The sequence below is a fragment of the Cervus canadensis genome, chromosome 17 (genome assembly GCF_019320065.1).
Source record: "Cervus canadensis isolate Bull #8, Minnesota chromosome 17, ASM1932006v1, whole genome shotgun sequence".
Classification (NCBI taxonomy): domain Eukaryota; kingdom Metazoa; phylum Chordata; class Mammalia; order Artiodactyla; family Cervidae; genus Cervus; species Cervus canadensis.
The window spans coordinates 23,384,077-23,404,163 of NC_057402.1; the positions used below are offsets into that span (position 1 = coordinate 23,384,077).

A 20,087-nucleotide genomic window follows, 5' to 3' on the forward strand; every position below is an offset into this window, starting at 1 on the left:
ATTAATGAAAGTGAAAGTCGCTCAGTTGTGTCCAACTCTTTGTGACACAATGGACTATACAATCCATGTAATTCTCCAGGCCAGAACGCTGGAGTGGGTAGCCTTTCCCTTCTCCAGAGGATCTTCCCAACCCAGGAATCAAACCCAGGTCTCCCACATTGCAGGCGGATTCTCTACTGGCTGAGCCACAAGGCAAGCCCAAGAATACGGGAGTGAGTAGCCTATCCCTTCTCCAGTGGATCTTCCCAACCCAGGAATTGAACTGGGGTCTCCTGCATTGCAGGTGGATTCTTTACAAACTGAACTATCAGGGAAGCCCAGTGGAATTCACAAAATGCTGAATCAATCCTGAAAAGCGTTACAGGATGAAGAAAAATGATCATAGTCTAAAAAGAAGGAAGTGCCCCCTTTCCTCCAACCCAAATCATTGGATAATAAGTAAAAGTTGCTAATAAGCCTTTGACATCTGAGGCAGTTCATCAGAGGATCATAAGTGATTCAGTGTGGGTAGGAGATAACATGTAGAGGATGAGACGATATCAGAAATGGAGAAGGGGTTTACAAACAACCTGGAGCCCAACAGCAGATGGACTGATTCTGCTATTGATGGACCTGGAAGGGCAGCAGAAAGGATGCCAGAAGACCCTGTTGCCCATGCAAGTGGAATGGCTGGCCCAATAAGAGAAAGGTAGGCATCACTCTGTCTTCCCTGGTGGCTCAGCAGTAAATAATCTGCCTGCAATTCAGGAGTTGCAGGAGACTCAGGTCCGATCTCTCGGTTGGGAAGATCCCCTGGAAGAGAGCATGGCAACCCACTTCAGTCTTCTTGCCTGGAGAATCCCATGGACAGAGGAGCCTGGTGGGCTACAGTCCACAGGGTCACAAAGAGTCGGACATTACTGAAGCGACTTAGCACACACCAATGCAGGCATCACTTCGTATTGAGTTCCCCAACTTCAGATAAGCCTCAAATCCCAACAAATGTTAGGGCAAAAAATGCAACCGGTTATGAAAAGATATTATATCTCATTTAATTAAAAAGTCAACTTATTGATATATAAACCAACTGGACCAAACAGGAAAAACTGAATCAAACAGAACAGAAGCAATGCTCTAAACAAGCATCAACTTAAGAGCTCTGAAGCCAACCAGGAGGACACCCAGACACAAGTTCAGCATGGGGTAAGAGTCTTTACGTCTTCCGGTGAAGGCAAAGCCATTTGGTTGGCACTTCATAGGAATATCTTTCCACCAGGTCGTCATCATAAGGTATGTGCCACGAGTCTCCAGTTGTTTGCACCACGGTATCATAGCTGAGAATATGCTGTTGAATTAAAAAGGGAACCACACATTGAGAACAACACTAAAGGAACATCTGGCCATTTCCCTTTCTTTTCTGACGATTTCTCAGTTTGCTTCAGAGATGTATTCTTTGTCTTACTTAACAATGGATTTTCAAAGAGCAGCTAGCTCTGTGAAGATGAATCCTGGCAGTAGGAACGGTGGGGGTTGAGGATAAAATAGGATTAACAGATACACATTACTACATATAAAAGAGAAGACTTCCTTGGTGGTGCAATAGATAAAGAATCTGCTTGCCAGTACAGAGGACATGGGTTTGATCTCTCATCTGGGAAGATTCCACATGCCAAGGAACAACTAAGCCCATGCACAACAACTGCTGAGCCCGTGCTCTAGAGCCCTCGAGCCACAACTACTGAAGCCTGCATGATCTTGGGCCCAAGAGCCAAGCTAATGAGCCCCTGTGCCCTAACTACTGAAGCCTGTGCACCTAGAGTCTGTGCTCCACAAGAGTAGCCCCCACTCTCCACAATTAAGAAAAAACCCGTGTGCAGCAATGAGGACCCAGTGCAGCCAAAAATAAAGAAAAAAGAAGAAAAAAAAAAAGACTTCCTCACTTAAAAAAAAATAAGTAAATAAGAACCTACTGTATAGCACAGAGAAAGCTAATCAGTATAATAACCTATAATGGAAAAGAAAAGAATATATATATACACCCACCCCCCCCCCACATATATATCTACCATTGTATTACTGCTGCATACTTGAAGTTGACACATTGTAAATTAACTATATTTCAATTAAAAAAAAGATGAACCCTATTGTTAGGAGTTCCTTTCTGGGGAGGTTTCATTTTTAAGGTTAAGGACTCTCTATAAGAAAAAAAAATGTATATTCCTTTTTTGTCTTTAATGATTTTGTATGCAACAGAGAAAACTTTCAAATATACAAAAATAAAGAAACAGAACAATGAACTCATATATACCCATTACCCGGCCTCAAAAATCATCAAAATTCATGGGTAATCTTACTTCATCCGAATGGATGAATCCCTCAAATTATTTTGAAATAAATCTCAGATATTATATCATTTCTTCTATAATTCAGTATGTATCTCTGAAAGAACTTATTTTGTAAATATAAAAGGAATATTATTATTATACTTAAGAATTAACAACTCCTTAACATTGTCAAATTTCTACTGTTTACATTTTTCCAATTATTATATGTGTATTATATTTTACAGTTTGTCTGAATAGGAATTGAAATAAGGTTGTTACATTGTGACTGGCTAAACTCTCTCTCAATTCTCTTACAATCTAGAGCTTCTCTTTTCAACTCTATTTTTCTTGCAGTTTTTTGTTGTTGAGGAAACCAGGTCCTATACTGTTTCCCACAGTTGATTTTGCTGATTGCATTTCTATGGTATCATTTGATAACATATTTCCTACAAATGTTGTTTTTGTATGTTTGTTGAACCCTGGACTGTATTTACCATTGGCTAGTGTATTTTTCTGTAGTAAATTGCCTTTAGATTTTCTCTTTGCTTTTACACAAGAGACATTCTTGTACTTACAGGTATTTCAACTAGAATCAAAAAAGAATTCAATTGAGACTGTGCCACAAAAGTGGATTAAACAGGAAAAAGGAGTTATTCAGCAGAAACAGAAGCATGATGAGTCATAAGACATACAGAATTTTGAGCTATGGCAAATAAATAGGAAAATAAAAAACACATATAGGGATTTGTAACTGATAACATAACTGAAGTCACAACTGACGACACTTCAGGGGTTTTCAATACGTCAGTTAACGTGGGGTTGCCTAGGAAAACATTGCTCTGGCAGACTCTGTGTTTTTAGGATCTGGCTAATTCCAAATACCAAATTGCTGCTGCTGCTGCTAAGTTGCTTCAGTCATGTCCGACTCTGTGCGACCCCATAGACGGCAGCCCATCAGGCTCCGACATCCCTGGGATTCTCCAGGCAAGAACACTGGAGTGGGTTGCCATTTCCTCCTCCAATGCATGAAAGTGAAAAGTGAAAGTGAAGTCACTCAGTCATGTCCAACTCTTCACGATCCCATGGACTGCAGCCTACCAGGCTCCCTGGGATTTTCCAGGCAAGAGTACTGGAGTGGGTTGCCATTGCCTTCTCCAAAATATCAAACTAAAGCTAAGAAAAACAAAACATCGAGAACTAGTTGCACTGTTCTTTGACCGTGTCACATTCTTACCATATAGTTGGCTCTGCTGATGTTATGGAGAAGATGGATAACATACCTGAAAGGTTATTTTTGCTCCTGGATGCTTACTAACAATTGCCAGCTGATGTCCCTGCTGCCACTTAAAGAACAGGCGCTGGGTCTTGGCATCAGGCAGACAGGCCTTGTGGTCTCGCATCAGGTCTTTTGTGATAAACTTGCAGTGGTTTCCTGAGTGCAGTGTGGCATACAGAAGAAACGGATCATCCTCAGAGCTGAGCCGGACATAAGAATGGACACAATCAAACACACGTCCAAAGAGGCAGAGAACAGCATTCTTCACCATGCTGTTTACTTCTTTCTCTACTTTCCTCAGAAGTATTCTTTGTTCTTAACTGATATGATCAACCAAGGATAGTTATGAACAACCTTCAAGTCTTCAGCTGGTAGACAACATGATCGAGAACACAGATGGCCAGCTACAGGGAAAGGAATGCTAACGCTCAGGATTCTTAGCAGTTCAACTGGACTCTACCTCTAGAATGGAGAATTCTAACAGTAATTCTCTCTTCATACTTAAAAGCTGGTTCTCTGTGTCCCCATGAAGGCTTCCTCATCTGCCTCATCCACTACAGAGCACATGTTTCCCCTACCCCTTTCCTCACTCGAATTCAAGAAATATTCATAATACTAACAGGGCAAGAGGACACTTTTCTTGCAAAAGTAAGGGGCTAACCTCAAAGCTGAAACTGGTATCTCCAAGTAGCTTCTGGGTAGCCGTCCTGATCAGCACCCAAAGGCACCTCCAGTCTCCAATGAGCCCTCAACATCAGTGGTGAGTGCTTGAATACACGTGCTGTAAAAACAGCACTAGTTACCTTGACTCAGGAGATTCCGATGGCAACATGTGATTAAGCCACATATCTTGATCCAAATGACCCAAAGTGGATCCTTTACAGGATACCTTATACTAAAGTATTTCAATTTCAAGTGAAATGATAAAATAACTGGAATCTGTCTTTAAAATAATCTTCAGGGGAAAAAAAAAAAACCGTGGGGGTTATATGGAACAACATTAACAAATGACAGTAGCTATGGGAACTGAGTGACAGTCCCGCGGGCATTCACTATACTATTCTCCCTAGTTTAGGTTTGAACACGCTTCTTTGGCACATTAGTGGCAAACAGAGTTAATGTTAAAAAATTTAAATACTCAAATCCAAAGCCATAGAAGGTGGCTGAATCAATCTTCACCACTGGGTTTGGAATTTCAGCATATACAATAAATACAGGCTCCAAACCAAGCACGAGACCAATTTCCAACAGGCTTCTTGGTTATAACACTACCATTACTGAGTTCTTCTACCTATGAAAAATAATGATGATGGTGACAGCAACGAATACAGATGCTTTCCACGTACTTGGTACTGTGCCAAGAGCCTCACATGTATTGTTTGCAAGTATTTTCTCACTGAATCCCCATGAGGGAACCTATGAAGAAAAGAAGACAGACAAGGGAAACACTTCCCAGACAGGAAGTGACAGGGCCATGATCTGAACCAGGGTAGATTGATTCTCAAGCCTGCGGTCCTCAGGTTTAGCTAATGCTGCCTAATGTGACTAAAGGAAGGGCATTACTATTATCTTATAGTCTTGGAAAGATGGAAGTACCCACTCCATGAATAAATAAAAGGACTTAGCTACAGAAAAATGAGATTTGGTTTGGGATCTGAAGGAGGGGTTAGCTTCCAGCTTTATGCATTGATTGTCATTTGACTTTTTTTTTTTTTTGGCTGCACTGTCTGACCTGCGGGATCCTTAGTTCCTTGACCAGGGATTGAATCTGGGCCACAGCAGTGAGATTGCCATCCTAACCACTGTACTGTCAGAGAATTCCTCCATTTGACCTTTTTAAGAAGAAACAGTTTGGACAATACTGACAAATCCTGAAGTTATCACATTCAACCCAACAAAACCCAGACTCAGGTTCGCTCATGATCCATGCTAAGTTGTAAATAAACCTTTGTCAGCATAAATAGTATGAGAACCTAAATGCGTGCTAACAGGGTGTTGTAGATCTGTGCTCCTCCTGATTAGCTACTTTCTGCATACTCTATGGACACTGTGTATTTTGTTGCTGATCATGTTTTCCACCTTCCTTTGGTTTCCTGGGAAGCTGTAGCTCATAGCAACATTCCCTTTATATTTAGAATAAAATCCAGAGCCCACAAGGTCCTCTGTAACGCGGTCCCTGCCTTCTCTGCGACCTCAGAACTGACCATCCACACTGGCCTGCCAGCTCCCCTCATTCCTGACTGACAGCCCTCTTTCCCTCCCTCCCCATTTGCAGTGGGTCTTGGTTGTGGCACGCAGGATCTTTAGTTGTGGCATGTGAACTCTTAGTTGCAGCACACGGGATCTAGTTCCCTGAGCAGGGATCAAACTTGGCCTCCGTGCATTGGGAGTGCAGAGTCTTAGCCACTGGACCACTGGGAAGGCCCTTTGTCGTTGCTGTTCAGGGCCTTTTGAACACTTGCTGTTCCTTCTGCCTGGTAGTTTCTTCCCACTACCTCTCTTCCTTTCTCCAACGACTCACTCATTCCCTGTCTTCATAGCTTTGATCACTGCCCGGAAGGACATTACCTGTTTATTTGTTTACCTCTTTACTGCTAAGTTCCAAGAGGACAGGGACTTGGTTTTGTTCACTGGTATTTCTTCAGGAACACAGATGGTGCTCCTATTTGTTAAATATTTGTTAAATGATCTGTTCAGGAATTTATGGCATGCATTCTGTGTACTAATCTCATTTGGGGCTTTAACTTATTTCTCCTTTAAACTGATTTCTCATCTATTTAAGTTTATCCTGCTATAAAAACTATATTTTTATAAGCTGCCTCACATCTTCTTTTTTTTGGAATGAGGCTGATTATACATATATACCCACACACACATGCACTTTAAAAATAAAAAAACAGGTAACAAGCAGATGACTGGAGCCTAGTGTAATTCACTTAATAACTTCAATACCTACATGTTGTCAGCGAAAAAAAAGCTGGCTTGCTTTTGCATCTTTTCCATCTCAACTCTTTTCCACCGGGAATTTTGCGTTAACATATGCTTCCGGCCCAGGACCAGCACTTGAAGATTCTGCTTCGCGAGGTGAGAGACCACATTCAAGAGCTGAAAAACACAAAGCCAGTCCCCAAGAAAGTCAAGGGAAGAATCTCAAGTAAGGGGAGTGATTCTCCCAGACAGTAATCTCAATGGGTCAAACAGTCTTTTCTGGTAAGAGGTGAGAAAATATTCCTAAACAGTCTTTTCTGGTAAGACGTAACTGCCCGTCTTTGTAAACAAGCCTGAGGGAAATGCTCCCTTGTTACAAATGATTATCTAATACCTGCCCACTGGCCAGGCTACATGGGATACCTGGGGAGGTTTCTAAGCATAGACAAGATGAGCTATTTTTAAACTGTGTTCCATAGGGCCCACTGGGACAGAGGTAGGGGGCTAAGAAGGACGGGGTTTGGTTCCTATACACTCCCAACCCTGTTTCAACCCAAACAGCTCAGTTTTTGTCTACTTATATATTGGTATTCTGCATAGATTTTTATTTAAATAAAGGATGGCTCAGACAGTAAAGAACCTGCCTCCAATGCAGGAGACCTGGGTTCAATCCCTGGGTCAGGAAGACCCCCTGGAGAAGGGAATGGCAACAGAGGAGCCTGGCAGGCTACAGTCCATGGGGTTGCAAAGAGTCAGGACTGAGAGACTAACCCTTCTTTTATTAAAAGTCTGTAAATGGCTGGAATAGATATTTCTTTTTTTTACTTAAAGTTTTTTAACTTTTAACTTTGTATTGGGATATAGCTAATTAACAATGTTGTGATAGTTTCAGGAGAACAATGAAGGGATTCAGCCATATGTATCCATGAAGATACTGCATTTTCAGTCAACTTTTCCACATCATAATTCTGCTAAGACTGCTCCTTTTCACTGAAATCCCTCTTTCCTCCAAAAGGTCTGTCAATTTTCATCCTCCAGCTTATTTTCCACTCAGTGAATTTACCCCCTATTCTTTCCACTTCCCACATGTCTTGTGTGCACATGGATTCCTCTTAAAAGTTTGAAGTGGGATTTTTAGTAAATCCTGCACTTTGGTGAGCTTGCTTACATTCAATCTTTTGTAAGGAAAAGTCTATAAACTATTTTCATGTACAACCTATTAAACTAAGCTATAAATGAATATTACTAAGTATAATATATAAAAGCTAATAAAATATTTTAACTTAAGTTACACAACAGTGTACTGGAAATATAATAGTTCTATAATTTATAAAAACTCCAGGCCCTATGAAAATCACAAGCTGAAAGTCACTGAAGAAATCCTTAATTTTCTTGGGTCTTGGTTGGGAAGGCATTTATTTTAGCCTAGCTTTCCTTAACTCAAAAATTTCTTCCCATGTAGACTTTCAGGATATTAGTTAAAATTCTCTACTCAATAATTTTTCATTCATTTATTTCATCAGTTGTCAAATATTGCTTGATTACCTGTTAGTCTAACACACATGGATTCTCCCTGTTAGTCTAATAATGAATTAACGAGAGCTGAACTTTTAAGTACTGTTTAATGCTTTGGATTTATATGTATTTTTGGCCCATTCTACCCATTCTACTCCATTACTAATCTTATTATTTTAGGAAACAGTAGTTAGTTACATGATCTCTAATTCTTAGTTCTAGAATGAACAGACGGAATGGACACAAGTTGGCCACTGGATGTGAGCAGAGAAGTGTACCAATACCACTGTGACGACTCTGACCCAAAGCTTTACAACCAGAAAAAGTTATGAGTAATGGCTTCTCTGGTCATTCAACAGTTATTTCCCAGAACTCTCCATGTATAAGGCATATGGTAGGTATCATAACTTACAAAGTTTTGAAAGATATGGCCCCTGACTTCAGTGAGGGAGTGCCTAATAATTTTCTTACCCAACTCTCAAGCCTGGAAAGATGTATATGCTGGTTCCACATATACTGGATGGTTAGTAGACATTTTCTGATTAGCTGAAGAAAACGCCTACCTCTGTTTTGAAATAAAAAATGCCTACCTCTATTACTGAAAGCTTGAAAAATATAGGCAAGAATAAAAGTGAAAGAGGAAATCAGTCATAACCTCACTACCCAAAGATCTAACTCTATTTGCCAATCTATTTATCCTAAGCATTTTTATATAATCTTATAAGGTACTATTTTAAAAGCTGGATTGGTAATCAAACATCTTCACTATGGAAGTTTATTTAGTTCAGGGATTCAAACACCTCAAAAAACATTGAGAGTGAATCTCTTTCAAAATGCACTTACAAATTTCCTTTCTTAAAAGCTATGCTGAGATTACAGATTATTTTCAATGAGCCCAGATACAAAATGGCAACTGAATTCATTAAAAGGAATGACAACTGCTTTCTAAAAATTCCTGTATGAATTCCCAAAAAGTTATTCTCGATACCAAAAAAAAAAAAAAAAAAATTCAAACAAAACCAATTTTTGATACTGATTCCATATATATGAGAAGACATGGCTTAAAGAAAAACACAGTTGGGTCTTCACATCTCTGTGTGTGTGTGCTTAGTCACTCATATCTATACCTCAGTTTAAATAAATAGCCTTGAATTTACTAATATTAAGTTAAAGACAGGGGCCCAAAGAAGAGCAGAAAGGGCTTAGGTTAGCTTGAACAACTCTGGGGCACCATCATGTGGCCGAAAGGTCTCTGCTAGTAGCAGCTCTCTGGTAATGATGCAAACAAGGGAGAATAAAGACATAGGAAAGAGAGATGAGTGTACTGGACGGAATAGAGGCATTTGCCTGAAACTCTGTAACAATCTAGCTATGAGCCTACTTCCTGTGAGGTAAATTCCAGGACTGGATCCAATGGGCTGGCCCAGAGTCATAGATATACTTAGAATAGTAAAGAAAAAGAAAACTGACCTTAATTCTATGTTAGATCAAAAATAAAACTGGAAGAAATCTCCACTTCTGGGAAGATGGAGTGGATGTAGTTTTCCCTATTTCTTCCACTATGTACAACTAAAACCCTCAGATGTTTTATGTATAAAACAAATGCAAGACTTTGTAGAGCTAAAAAGGCAGACTGGCTAGGGACCTTGGGATTTTCTTTTCGCCTCATATATCCTGTACTTGGAGATCAAGAAGCCAGCAACCTGGAAATGCCAATGGATGCAGACAAAAAAAGACCAACAAAGGCCGGTTCTTTCTAGCCAAAGGACTAGAAAAGATGCAGTCTAGCAAGACGGAAGACCTGTTAAAGTGATAACACCAGTAGACTGTGATGTTACATGTGTGTGTACATATGTGATGCTTTCAGCAACCATTAAAAATGCTATACAAAGATATATATTCAAAAAGACTATGATTTAAAAAAAAATGCCCACTATAGACACACAAAAATGGAATTCTAAGAAAAGTTCAAGCAACCCACAGGAAGGCAGGAAAAATAAAATAGAGGATAACGGTGATAGAAAACAAAAAATAAAATGGCAGACATAATGCCTAACATATTAATAACAACATAAAATATAAAGGATTTTAATACACCAGTGAAGAGACAGGGCACATATCAGAATTTTATTCCTTTTTAAGGCTGAATAATATTCCATTGTATCTATATACAACATTTTATCTATTCATGTCCATGCATATTTGGGTTGTTTCTAAAACTTTCCTTCCTGAACTTATCCTATAATGAGGAATATTGATCATAGCTTTCTTGCTTGGGAAACTAGCATAGGACTTCTATAATGTCTGTAGATGACGGATCCTAAAGACTTTAGAGTTCTGAAGATCTACAGTCCATAAAACCCAGGAAGTGCCAGAGACTGCAGAGGGGGAGGTAAAAAGTTAAAAGACTAGGGAAAGGAAGTTACACTTGCTATTTAGGGTTACTAAGAATAGCTCTTGCTTTCATGACCCTCTCCCACCTCTCAGGCAGCTTTTCTACTTCCTGAACATCCCTACCCACTTATTTCCAACACATGTAGCTCAGCCAATTGTATTTTTACCCTAAGCTCAGGAACTACTTTCCAGGTTTACACCAAAAGTAAGTCATGCATGAGTAATGTCACTTATGATTAAAAAAAAAAACAAAAAAAAACCTTCTTATCTATTCCTACTGGAGACAAGTCAAATTAGAATAGAAGCCAAACCAGAAATTGTACCAAATATTAAGCTGCAATCTGTGTTTACTCTTCTGGTTTTTGGAGAATTATCATTTAGACATCATAAAGAGCAATGTGGGAGGGAGCATGGTGAGAATCGATCTCAGCTTAACCTTGAGGTGCCAAGTACCCAGAGTTCTGGAAGCAATTTGGAATTTGAGATATTCTCCAGAATCAGCTGTACTATGTATTTTGCTCTGCTGTGTGGTTCAGACTTCAGACCCCTTTGGCAGGTCCAGACTGTCCTCACCATCTCTGGATTCTCCAGGTTGAGAACATCCCACAGTGGATCTCAGCTTCTCTTGTCAGAACTGCCCTGAGCTCAAGGAAACTCTTCCACAGCTCTCTCATTTAAACCTAATCCCTGTTCAGAGTCTCAAGGGGAGAACTGCCTCATCTAAGATACTGACCATTCTGTACACATGGATATTTGTCACATACTTCTTGATCCTTCCTATGAAGGCCTAGTTTGGTCTTGGATGAACCTTGAAGATAAGTCAAACACAAAAGGACGAGTATTATATGATTTCATTTATATGAGTTACCTAGAGGAGTCAAATTCAGAGACAAAACAGAATGGTATTTGCCAGGGGCCAGAAGAGAGGTAATAAGGAGATACTGTTTAATGGTACAGAGTTTCAGTTCAGGTGATGTTCTGGTGATGGGGATGGTTGCCCAACAATGTAGTGCTTAATGCCACTGAACGGTACACTTGAAAATGGTTAAAATGATATATTGTATGTTATGTACATTTTACTACAATAAAAGTTTTATTATCAAAAATTTTAAATATAAACAAAAGCTGAATAGCATAATGTGCCCATCACCCAGCTTCAATAATTATCAGCTCATGGCCAATCCAATTTCATATATATCCCTACCAACTTCTGCTTCAGATTATTCTGAAACAAATCCTAGACATCACATCATCTGTGAATATGTCAATGTATTTCTAAGTATAAGGACTCTTAAAAAAATTAGCATAATACCATTATCACATCTAAAAATATTAACAATTCCTTAATATCAAATATACAATCAGCATTTATATTTCTCTAGGTTATATTGCTTTTTAGTTTAAAAACAAATCAAGATCTAAAAGAACTCCATACACTGTGAGAGCCTGACTACCATTAAAGAAATGTGGCTCCTATTCCGATGGAAGTTCCCACATTTAGACTTTGCCAACAGCATCCTTGTGGTATCATGTAACATATTCTCTAGTCTTCCTTGTTTCCTATAAATTGGCAGCTGGATCTAGAGACTTGATCAGATTCAAGGGTTTCCGGGTATGTATGAGTGTGCATGTGCATGTGTATATTTAAAATTGTGGCCCTGGTAAAGTGAAAAGGGTAGTTTACTCATTAAAAATGAATGACAACCTTCTTTGTCAGTCATTAGGCAGAGGGTACTGGGGATGTGAATACCAATGTGAAGACACATTATTCCCAGCTCCGGGACTTTGCTGTCAAATGATTGTAATGTGATGTAAAAAGTGCTAAGAGAGGATAAAGGATGGGCATCTAAATCAGACTGGGGGTGGAGACGATGGTCAGGGAAGTCACCGCTAAGGAAGCGACGACTGAGCTGAGTTTTCAGATGAATTATTCAGGCAAGGAACGGGAGTTTCCAAGGACAAGAAGCAGCATGTAGTTGGTTTTTTTTTTTTTAAGCAGCAGCATATTGGTTGAAGGTGAGGGCTCTTCATTAATGCACTGAATTCAGGGAACTGCAAGCTGTCAAATGTGGGAGGATGACACAGGGAGTCCCAGGAAGAAGGCTGGAAATGACTACAGGGGTCAGATCACGAAGGTCCTTGTAAACCATGAGGAGGAATCTTTTACCAGCTGAAAGCAGTGGAGAACAACAAAGCACTTAAACAGGAGCATGACATGACTAGCAGTTTAAGGAGATCAACACTGTGGATTGCAAGGAGGCTGGCCTAGAATAAGGAGATCAAGTAAGGGGGCTTCTGCAGTATTTCAGGTAACACGTGATGAGAACTGAGATGCTGGTGCTAAGGATGGAGAGAAGAGAGCCTTCTGGAGTAAAGCAGAACTGAGGAGACTTACGCACTGACTGAATGCGGGAAACAAGGAGAGAGATAAACCAGAGAAGAGTTGGATAACTGGATGGATGATGGTAGCAAGCCAGGGTCTGCGAGAGGAGGAGCTCGTGATAGCTACCAGGGGGTAAATAAGCCAGTGGGCAAATAAGCCAGTGGGCAGCCAGACAGGAGACTCTATCCAGGAGAGGGCTTTGGGATGAAATAAAGATTTGGAGTCATCAGGAAACACACATTGGCAGGAGCCATCAGCAAGTGGAAGAGGTCTTCAGTTCAGTCGCTCAGTCATGTCCGACTCTTTGCAACCCCATGAACCACAGCACGCCAGGCCTCCCTGTCCGTCACCAACTCCCAGAGGTTACCCAAACTCATGTCCATTGAGTCGGTGATGCCATCCAGCCATCTCATCCTCTGTCATCCCCTTCTCCTCCTGCCCTCAATCTTTCCCAGCATCAGGGTCTTTTCAAATGAGTCAGTTCTTCGCATCAGGTGGCCAAAGTATTGGAATTTCAGCTTCAACATCAGTCCTTCCGAGAACACCCAGGACTGATCTCCTTCAGCATGGACTGGTTGGATCTCCTTGCATTCCAAGGGACTCTCAAGAGTCTTCTCCAACACCACAGTTCAAAAGCATCAATTCTTCGGCGCTCAGCTTTCTTTATAGTCCAACTCTCACATCCAAACATGACCACTGGAAAAACCATAGCCTCGACCAGACAGACCTTTGTCAGCAAAGTTAACGTCTCTGCTTTTTAATATGCTCTCTAGGTTGGTCATAACTTTCCTTCCAAGGAGTAAGCGTCTTTTAATTTCATGGCTGCAGTCACCATCTGCAGTGATTTTGGAGCCCAAAAAAAAATAGTCTCTCACTGTTTCCATTGTTTCCCCATCTATCTGCCATGAGGACCAGATGCCATGATCTTAGTTTTCTGAATGTTAAAGCTTTAAGCCAACTTTTTCACTCTCCTCTTTCACTTTCATCAAGAGGCTCTTTAGTTCTTCTTCACTTCCTGCCATAAGGGTGGTGTCATCTGCATATCTGAGGTTATTGATATTTCTCCCGGCAATCTTGATTCCAGTTTGTGCTTCTTCCAGCCCAGCGTTTCTCATGATGTACTCTGCATATAAGTTAAATAAGCAGGGTGACAATATACAGCCTTGACATACTCCTTTAATGAACCCAGAAGGAGCAGAGGATGAAAACTGAGGAATCCTATTCTTTAAAAGATACAGAACTATAAGAAAAGCCATTAATGGAAGCTGAGGAATGGCCTGAGAGATAGAAAGAAAACCAGGAGACAGTGATGTCTCAGAAAGACTATAAGCAGCACTTCAAGAAGGAAGGAAAGCCTAGTAACAGCACTACAGAAACACCAAAATGTGGCCTGCACCCCGGAGGAGACATCCTGATGATGCCATGGTGGCAGGAGGGAGATTTCACTTGCCTTTCTTAACTCTCTTCAGCTAGTTAGAGCCCAGCACTCTTGGACACTGTACCCAGTGTCATTCCCTGACAGCTTCTAATGCTGTTATTAGATGTGTGAAATGAATGTCAGTTGCTCTTCAAAACCAAGGGAAGTTTGAAGATAGCTTTCTTTAATGGATCTGATGTAGAAGGGGAGCTTGATAAAGTAGAAATTATTCTCCCTGGAATTGTAAGACGATGTTATAGGTGCAAATTGCAACCAGGTAGGGTGTTTGAGAAGCAAGGTCTTATGTATTTGATGAGTCTAAGCTTTTGGAGGCTTCACTTTTCTCAGATAAAACCATGCAAGTGTTCACACCAAGGAGGCTGTGAAGTGATTTCATCTTTGACCTCCCCTTCTTTACACACACACACACACACACACACACTCCCCTGTAGTTCAGCACCTGAGCTGAGAAAGGAGATCAAATTAATTTTAAACAGAATGTTGACATTAAAGAAACTATTTTTAGTTATAGGTGGAAAAACTTAAAATTCCATTAAAAAAAAGAAGAGAAATTCTTAAAACCACCACAAACAGCCTGCATACTGTTGCAACATGAAAAGATACCAATTTCTTATAGCAGTTACACAGTGGTTGTCTGGAACACTAAAGCCAGGAAACATGCCCACTTTTTATGCTATTGCTTCACTAAAGACAACCTCATGGTAATGTGGTACTTGATCTAGGATGGAAGTAGGGGGCTTCCTATGTGAGTCTGGGTGGATTTCAGGATATGATGAGATTAAGTCAAAGACAGACAAGAGAAAGCAAGAAAAGAAAACAGACTCTGGATCCTTTAAAACCACTTCAGGGCACAATGACTGATGAACTCTGTGGAAGGCAGTGTTCTCAGATTCAGAAGACCACAAACACAGTGTTTATAACTGATACCCTGTGCTCTCCACCAAGTTTACAGCAGAAGAAACACAGGAAGTCATAACTTATACTATAACCCTGGAGTTTTTTACTTGTTTCTGTGTTCCTATAGTCTGCAGGTAAGCTAATATTCAGTTTCAATCTCTTCTTTGTCTTTGCTCCTACCACTTTTCTCTTGAACTACATTTTTGGAAGAGAATCCCTGCTTTAGAAATGGTCCTTGAGTGACTGCTATGGTCAGCATTTTTCTGTGCAGTTCTGGAAATGCCAACTAGGAGGAGAGTGCAGGTAACCCACCACTGTTGTGGCTCAAGGCTTCTCATCACGTTTTCATCTGCCAGCTACCCACTAGTACTGTTTCAGTTCTATGCTTGAGAATTACTGCTGCTTGCTAGACAGAATGGAAGGAGTAATATCACTTTCTATTTAAAGAAGGCTAATGATACTTCCTTTTAAATTAAAAAAAATAACTTTATGTATTTATTTATTTGGCTGTGCTGGGCCTTTGTTGTTGCACGGGCTTTTCCCTAGTTGCAGCACGGGGTTTTCTCTAGTTGCAGCAAGTGGGGGCTACCCTCTAGTGGTGGTATGCAGACTTCTCACTGTGGTGCCTTCTCGTGCTGTGAAGCCTGGGCACGAGGCACCTGGGCTTCAGTAGGTGCAGCGCTGAGGTGCTGGAGCACAGGCTCAGTAGCTGTGCTCCATGGGCTTAGCTGCTCCAAGGCATGTGGGATCTTCTGGGATCAGCGATCGAACCCGTGTCTTCTGCATTGGCAGAAGATTCTTTACCGCTGAGCCACCAGGGAAGCCTAGTGATACTTCTTTGCTGGACTTGTTTAAGTGTTATATACCATGTAAGATCCAGGTTAACATTTGTTGAGGATGAGAGTATTGGAAGAAGGTAAGAAAAGGAAGTGTTTTAGAGAAGCAACAGAAACTAGGGCAAGAAGGGAGATGGAAGCCTCCACTGGGTGGTATTCAAGGAGTGGAAACCTCGTAAGCCTGATGGCGTAGTTTCAGAGAGGCGAGACTGACACTGACCTGGAGTCCTGCTCTCACCTCTGGGACCATGTGCTTTAAGTACAGCTTTAAAACTCTGATTACTGACCAAATATATAAAGCTCTTTGAGTCTGTTGGAAGAAATTACATACACAAAATACTACCACTTTATTATGATGTCATAAATGATCCCATTGGTTTACATGAGACTCACCGTGTCCTGTATCCTGCTTTCGTCAGTCATTGGTATTTTAGGGAGATTTCAATGATCTCATGTTGTCTTTAGTCAATGAAACAATTCTACCGAGGAAGAGAAATGCCCTTCCTGCCTTGGGAACATCCTGCCAAGTGTGGGATGTGTTTCCTGCCTGCCATGTCTTCTCTGATGCCATTAGCACCCACACAGTTATCCAGCCTTTTAGAAAATGATTAAATTATTGGTCTGGATGGATTTCCCCACTCAGTTGAGAGTCAGAGCTGTCTAGAAGACAGAAGATTTGGCTCCTGACTCATAGTGTGACTTTTCTGCAAACATTTACATGCATTCTCTGGTCTTTCTAGTTTTTCTGTAAAATATCTGTCTTTCCTTTATCATTGTGAGGCAGGAAAGCATAGTGTTTTGAAGACTGAAAACTACTTTCAAGACAATTAAATTAACTTATTCTGATACATATTAATTTCCACTTTTTTTTTTTTTTTTTTTTTTTACTGCTCTGCACAGTTTGCGGGATCTTAGTTCCTCAATCAGGGATTAAGCCCAAGCCCCTGGCATTGGAAGCTTGGAGTCCTAACCATTGAACCACCAGGGAATTAATTTCCACTTTTAAAAGTTGATTAAAAACTCCTCTCAGGGTTCTAGATCCAGACTATGTACACAGGGAACAATTTGCTCCTATTGGGAAAGTATATAACCACTTTCAGGCTCATAAGCCACCATTCAATGACTAAAAGAGGAAGAATATTGTGAGCAGGGCTCTGGAGGATTGAAAACTTATGTTGTCTCTCCATGGCTGCACAGCTTCACACAGCTTTTGTCTTGGCAGACAGTTACACAACTGTACACTCTGGCTGTGCTTAATCGCTCAGTCGTGTCCGACTTTTTGCGACCCCGTGGACTGTAGACCGCCTGGCTCCTCTGTCCATGGGGATTCTCCAGGCAAGAATACTGGAGTGGGTTGCCATGCCCTCCTCCAGGGCATCTTCCTAACCCCGGGATCGAACCCAGGTCTCCTGCACTGCAGGCAAATTCTTTACCGTCTGAGCCACCAGGGCTACTGGTTTTGTTTTCTGGAAAAACCTTGTCAGTTCAAAATATATAAAAGATCTATGTATATAAAAAGACACCTTGGACATGCCCAGTTAATGCTCCAAGCCATCTATCTGTGCAGTAGAAGGGCTTACATAGTATGAATCTAACAGACATAAAAAAGACTTTTCTGATTTATACCTTCTATTTAATAGCATAGTAATTAAGTAATAAAATAGTAATAACAACAGTAATGAACAGCACAAGCTTTAGCATCAGGCTGCCAGGCTTCAAATTCTAGTTCTTCTAGGACAGAGCTGTGTGACCTCTGATACATTTCCTCTTTGAGCCTCTATTTCATTGTTGGTAAAATGGTGATGTGATTCTGTGGTGGCTCAGAAGGTAAAGAATCTGCCTGCAACGCGGGAGACCTGGGTTCAATCCCTGGGTCGGGAAGAACCCCTGGAGAAGGGAATGGTTACCCACTCCAGTATTCTTGCCTGGAGAATTCCATTGACAGACGAGTCTGGTGGGCTGCAGTCCTTGGGGTCGCACAGAATCGGACACAGCTGAAGCAACTTAGCACATGCACACAAAATGGACATACAAATTGGGTTATTTTGAGGATTAATTCAGATGCATGTAGATACAAAGCACAAGAAAAAGTATTCAATAAATATTAGCTATTACTAGACAGTATAACCTGGATTAGTAAATTTAGATCTCAGAAGCCTGGCTGTTCCAACACCCTCCCTCCCCATAAAAATAAATAAATAAAAGGGAAATGGAAGAAAAGAGAATAAAATTTAAGAAGAGAAAGAAAAGAAAGATTCTTTCGGTATTATCACAGACTTGGATGATTTTTGTGTTAAGGTCTCAACATGTTAACAGTAGAACATAAACTTTCAGGATCAGATGGCAAAAAGAACACGTGCATCTAATCTTAATCCCACTTGAAACTCCTATTAAAACTATCATGCAGAGTCTTTCTAAAATGACAAACCCACAGAAACCTGAAGAATAAGAAGGGAGGCAATAGCAATAAAATCTGGAAGCGGGCAAGCATACACACAGGTGGCAACTACCTTGCAGATCCGACAGTCAAATCTGAAGAGGGGTCAGTTAAGATCCAACCCAGCCTCTCAAGACTCCAGAACTGGAAACAAAGGGGTGAGGCTAAATGGGGGTGTGAGGTTAACTAAGGAGAAGCAGGTAAACACTGCTGAAGAAGCATTAGATTCCTAGATTTGTGTGCCTTCTGCCTCCATCCAGCTTACTTGATGGCTCAGCGGTAAAGAATCTGCTTGCGATGCAGGAGATGTGGGTTCAATTCCTGGGTCAGGAAAATCCCCTGGAGAAGGAAATGGCAGTTGACTCCAGTATTCTTGCCTGGGAAATCCCATAGACAGAGGAGCCTGGTGGGCTACAGCCATGGGGTCACAAAGAGTAGGACATGACTGAGTGAGCATGCAGGCACGCCCCCATCCATGTTGCCTCTGCTGGGTGGGGAGGGAAGTCTGAAGATTCATTACTTGGATGTGGTAAATCAGAGCAAATCTAGACTAAAGCACCAAGCACATGTGACAGTGTGGTCACCACACTGAAAGTAGAGATTGCATGAATGCATGAATACTGAATACAGAATGCAGAGAGACTCGGATTTCTTCCCCCTGTATTTGGCTCTCCGAACACTGGCAGGAAGGCCTTTACCTTGCAGTCAAGAGACTGAAAACTCTCCTATGGGGAGTCTGACCAGCAAAAGAGGAAAAAAAACCCTAAAGATTCTGATTACTGGGAATTCCGCAACAAATGACCCACCCAGTTCACCTGGCTGGTAAAGTCAACTGCAACAAGCCCCATCTACATACACACTCAAGAGCTTCCAATGAGCTCTTGAGATCATATTTAATCATAAGCAGACAGTAAGAGAGTTATCAGAAAGCTGTGAAGAGAACTCTGAAAGGGAAGAGTCTACAACAAAGAAAACAAAACAAAACAAAACAAAAAACTGAAATAGCAAGGACTGTAAAGGGAGAAGGCAAACCCCCTGCAAACACCTCTTGTAAAAATCCTATGAGGGGCTTCTCTGGTGAGTCAGTGGTAAAGAATCTGCCTTCCAATGCAGGAGACATGGGCTCAGTCCCTGATCTCGGAAGATCCCACATGCGTAGGGTAACTAAGCTTTGTGACACAACTCCTGAGCCTGCGCGCTAGGGCCTGGGAGCCACAAGTGCTGAGCCCACGTGCGGCAACTACTGAAGCCTCGTGTTCCTAGATCCGTGCTCCGCCACAAGAGAGGTCACTGCAATGAGAAGCCCGTGCACGACCAGAGAGCAGCCAACACAGCAAGGAAGACTCAGCACGGCCAAAAATAAATAAATTTTAAAAAATCCTATGAGGTAACAGAGTACATCCACGAAACAGACATTTTTTAAAGGAAGAGAATAAAGAAAAGCCCTTGGGAATTAAAATATGACTGCCATCCTTACTATTAATAATAAAAGTAATACACAGAAGACCCTGAGGAAGTCTGCTGTGAAAGGAGCAAAGAGACAAAGAGTAAGAAATTCAGAACTAGTCTGGGAGGTCTGACATCTGAGTAACAGAGAGGAAGGAGTCATCAAAGAAATAGCCAAAGAACACTTCCCCAAACAGAAAGATGTCAGTTTCTAGAATGAAACAGTCCACTGCA

General features: G+C 41.1%; 1 protein-coding gene across 1 annotated transcript in view; it reads right to left on the reverse strand.

Moving 5' to 3' along the window:
- Positions 1 to 1,006: 1,006 nt before the first annotated feature.
- The window catches only part of LOC122455111 (protein only RNase P catalytic subunit), a 118,895-nt gene continuing 99,814 nt past the window's right edge, over positions 1,007 to 20,087 (reverse strand). The window contains exons 7-9 of the mRNA XM_043489985.1: positions 6,536 to 6,684; positions 3,584 to 3,779; positions 1,007 to 1,324 (exon numbers count right to left, since the gene is read on the reverse strand). Coding sequence (XP_043345920.1) covers positions 1,193 to 1,324; positions 3,584 to 3,779; positions 6,536 to 6,684 — 477 coding nt within the window. The 3' untranslated portion in view covers positions 1,007 to 1,192. The remainder of the gene's footprint in view (positions 1,325 to 3,583; positions 3,780 to 6,535; positions 6,685 to 20,087) is intronic.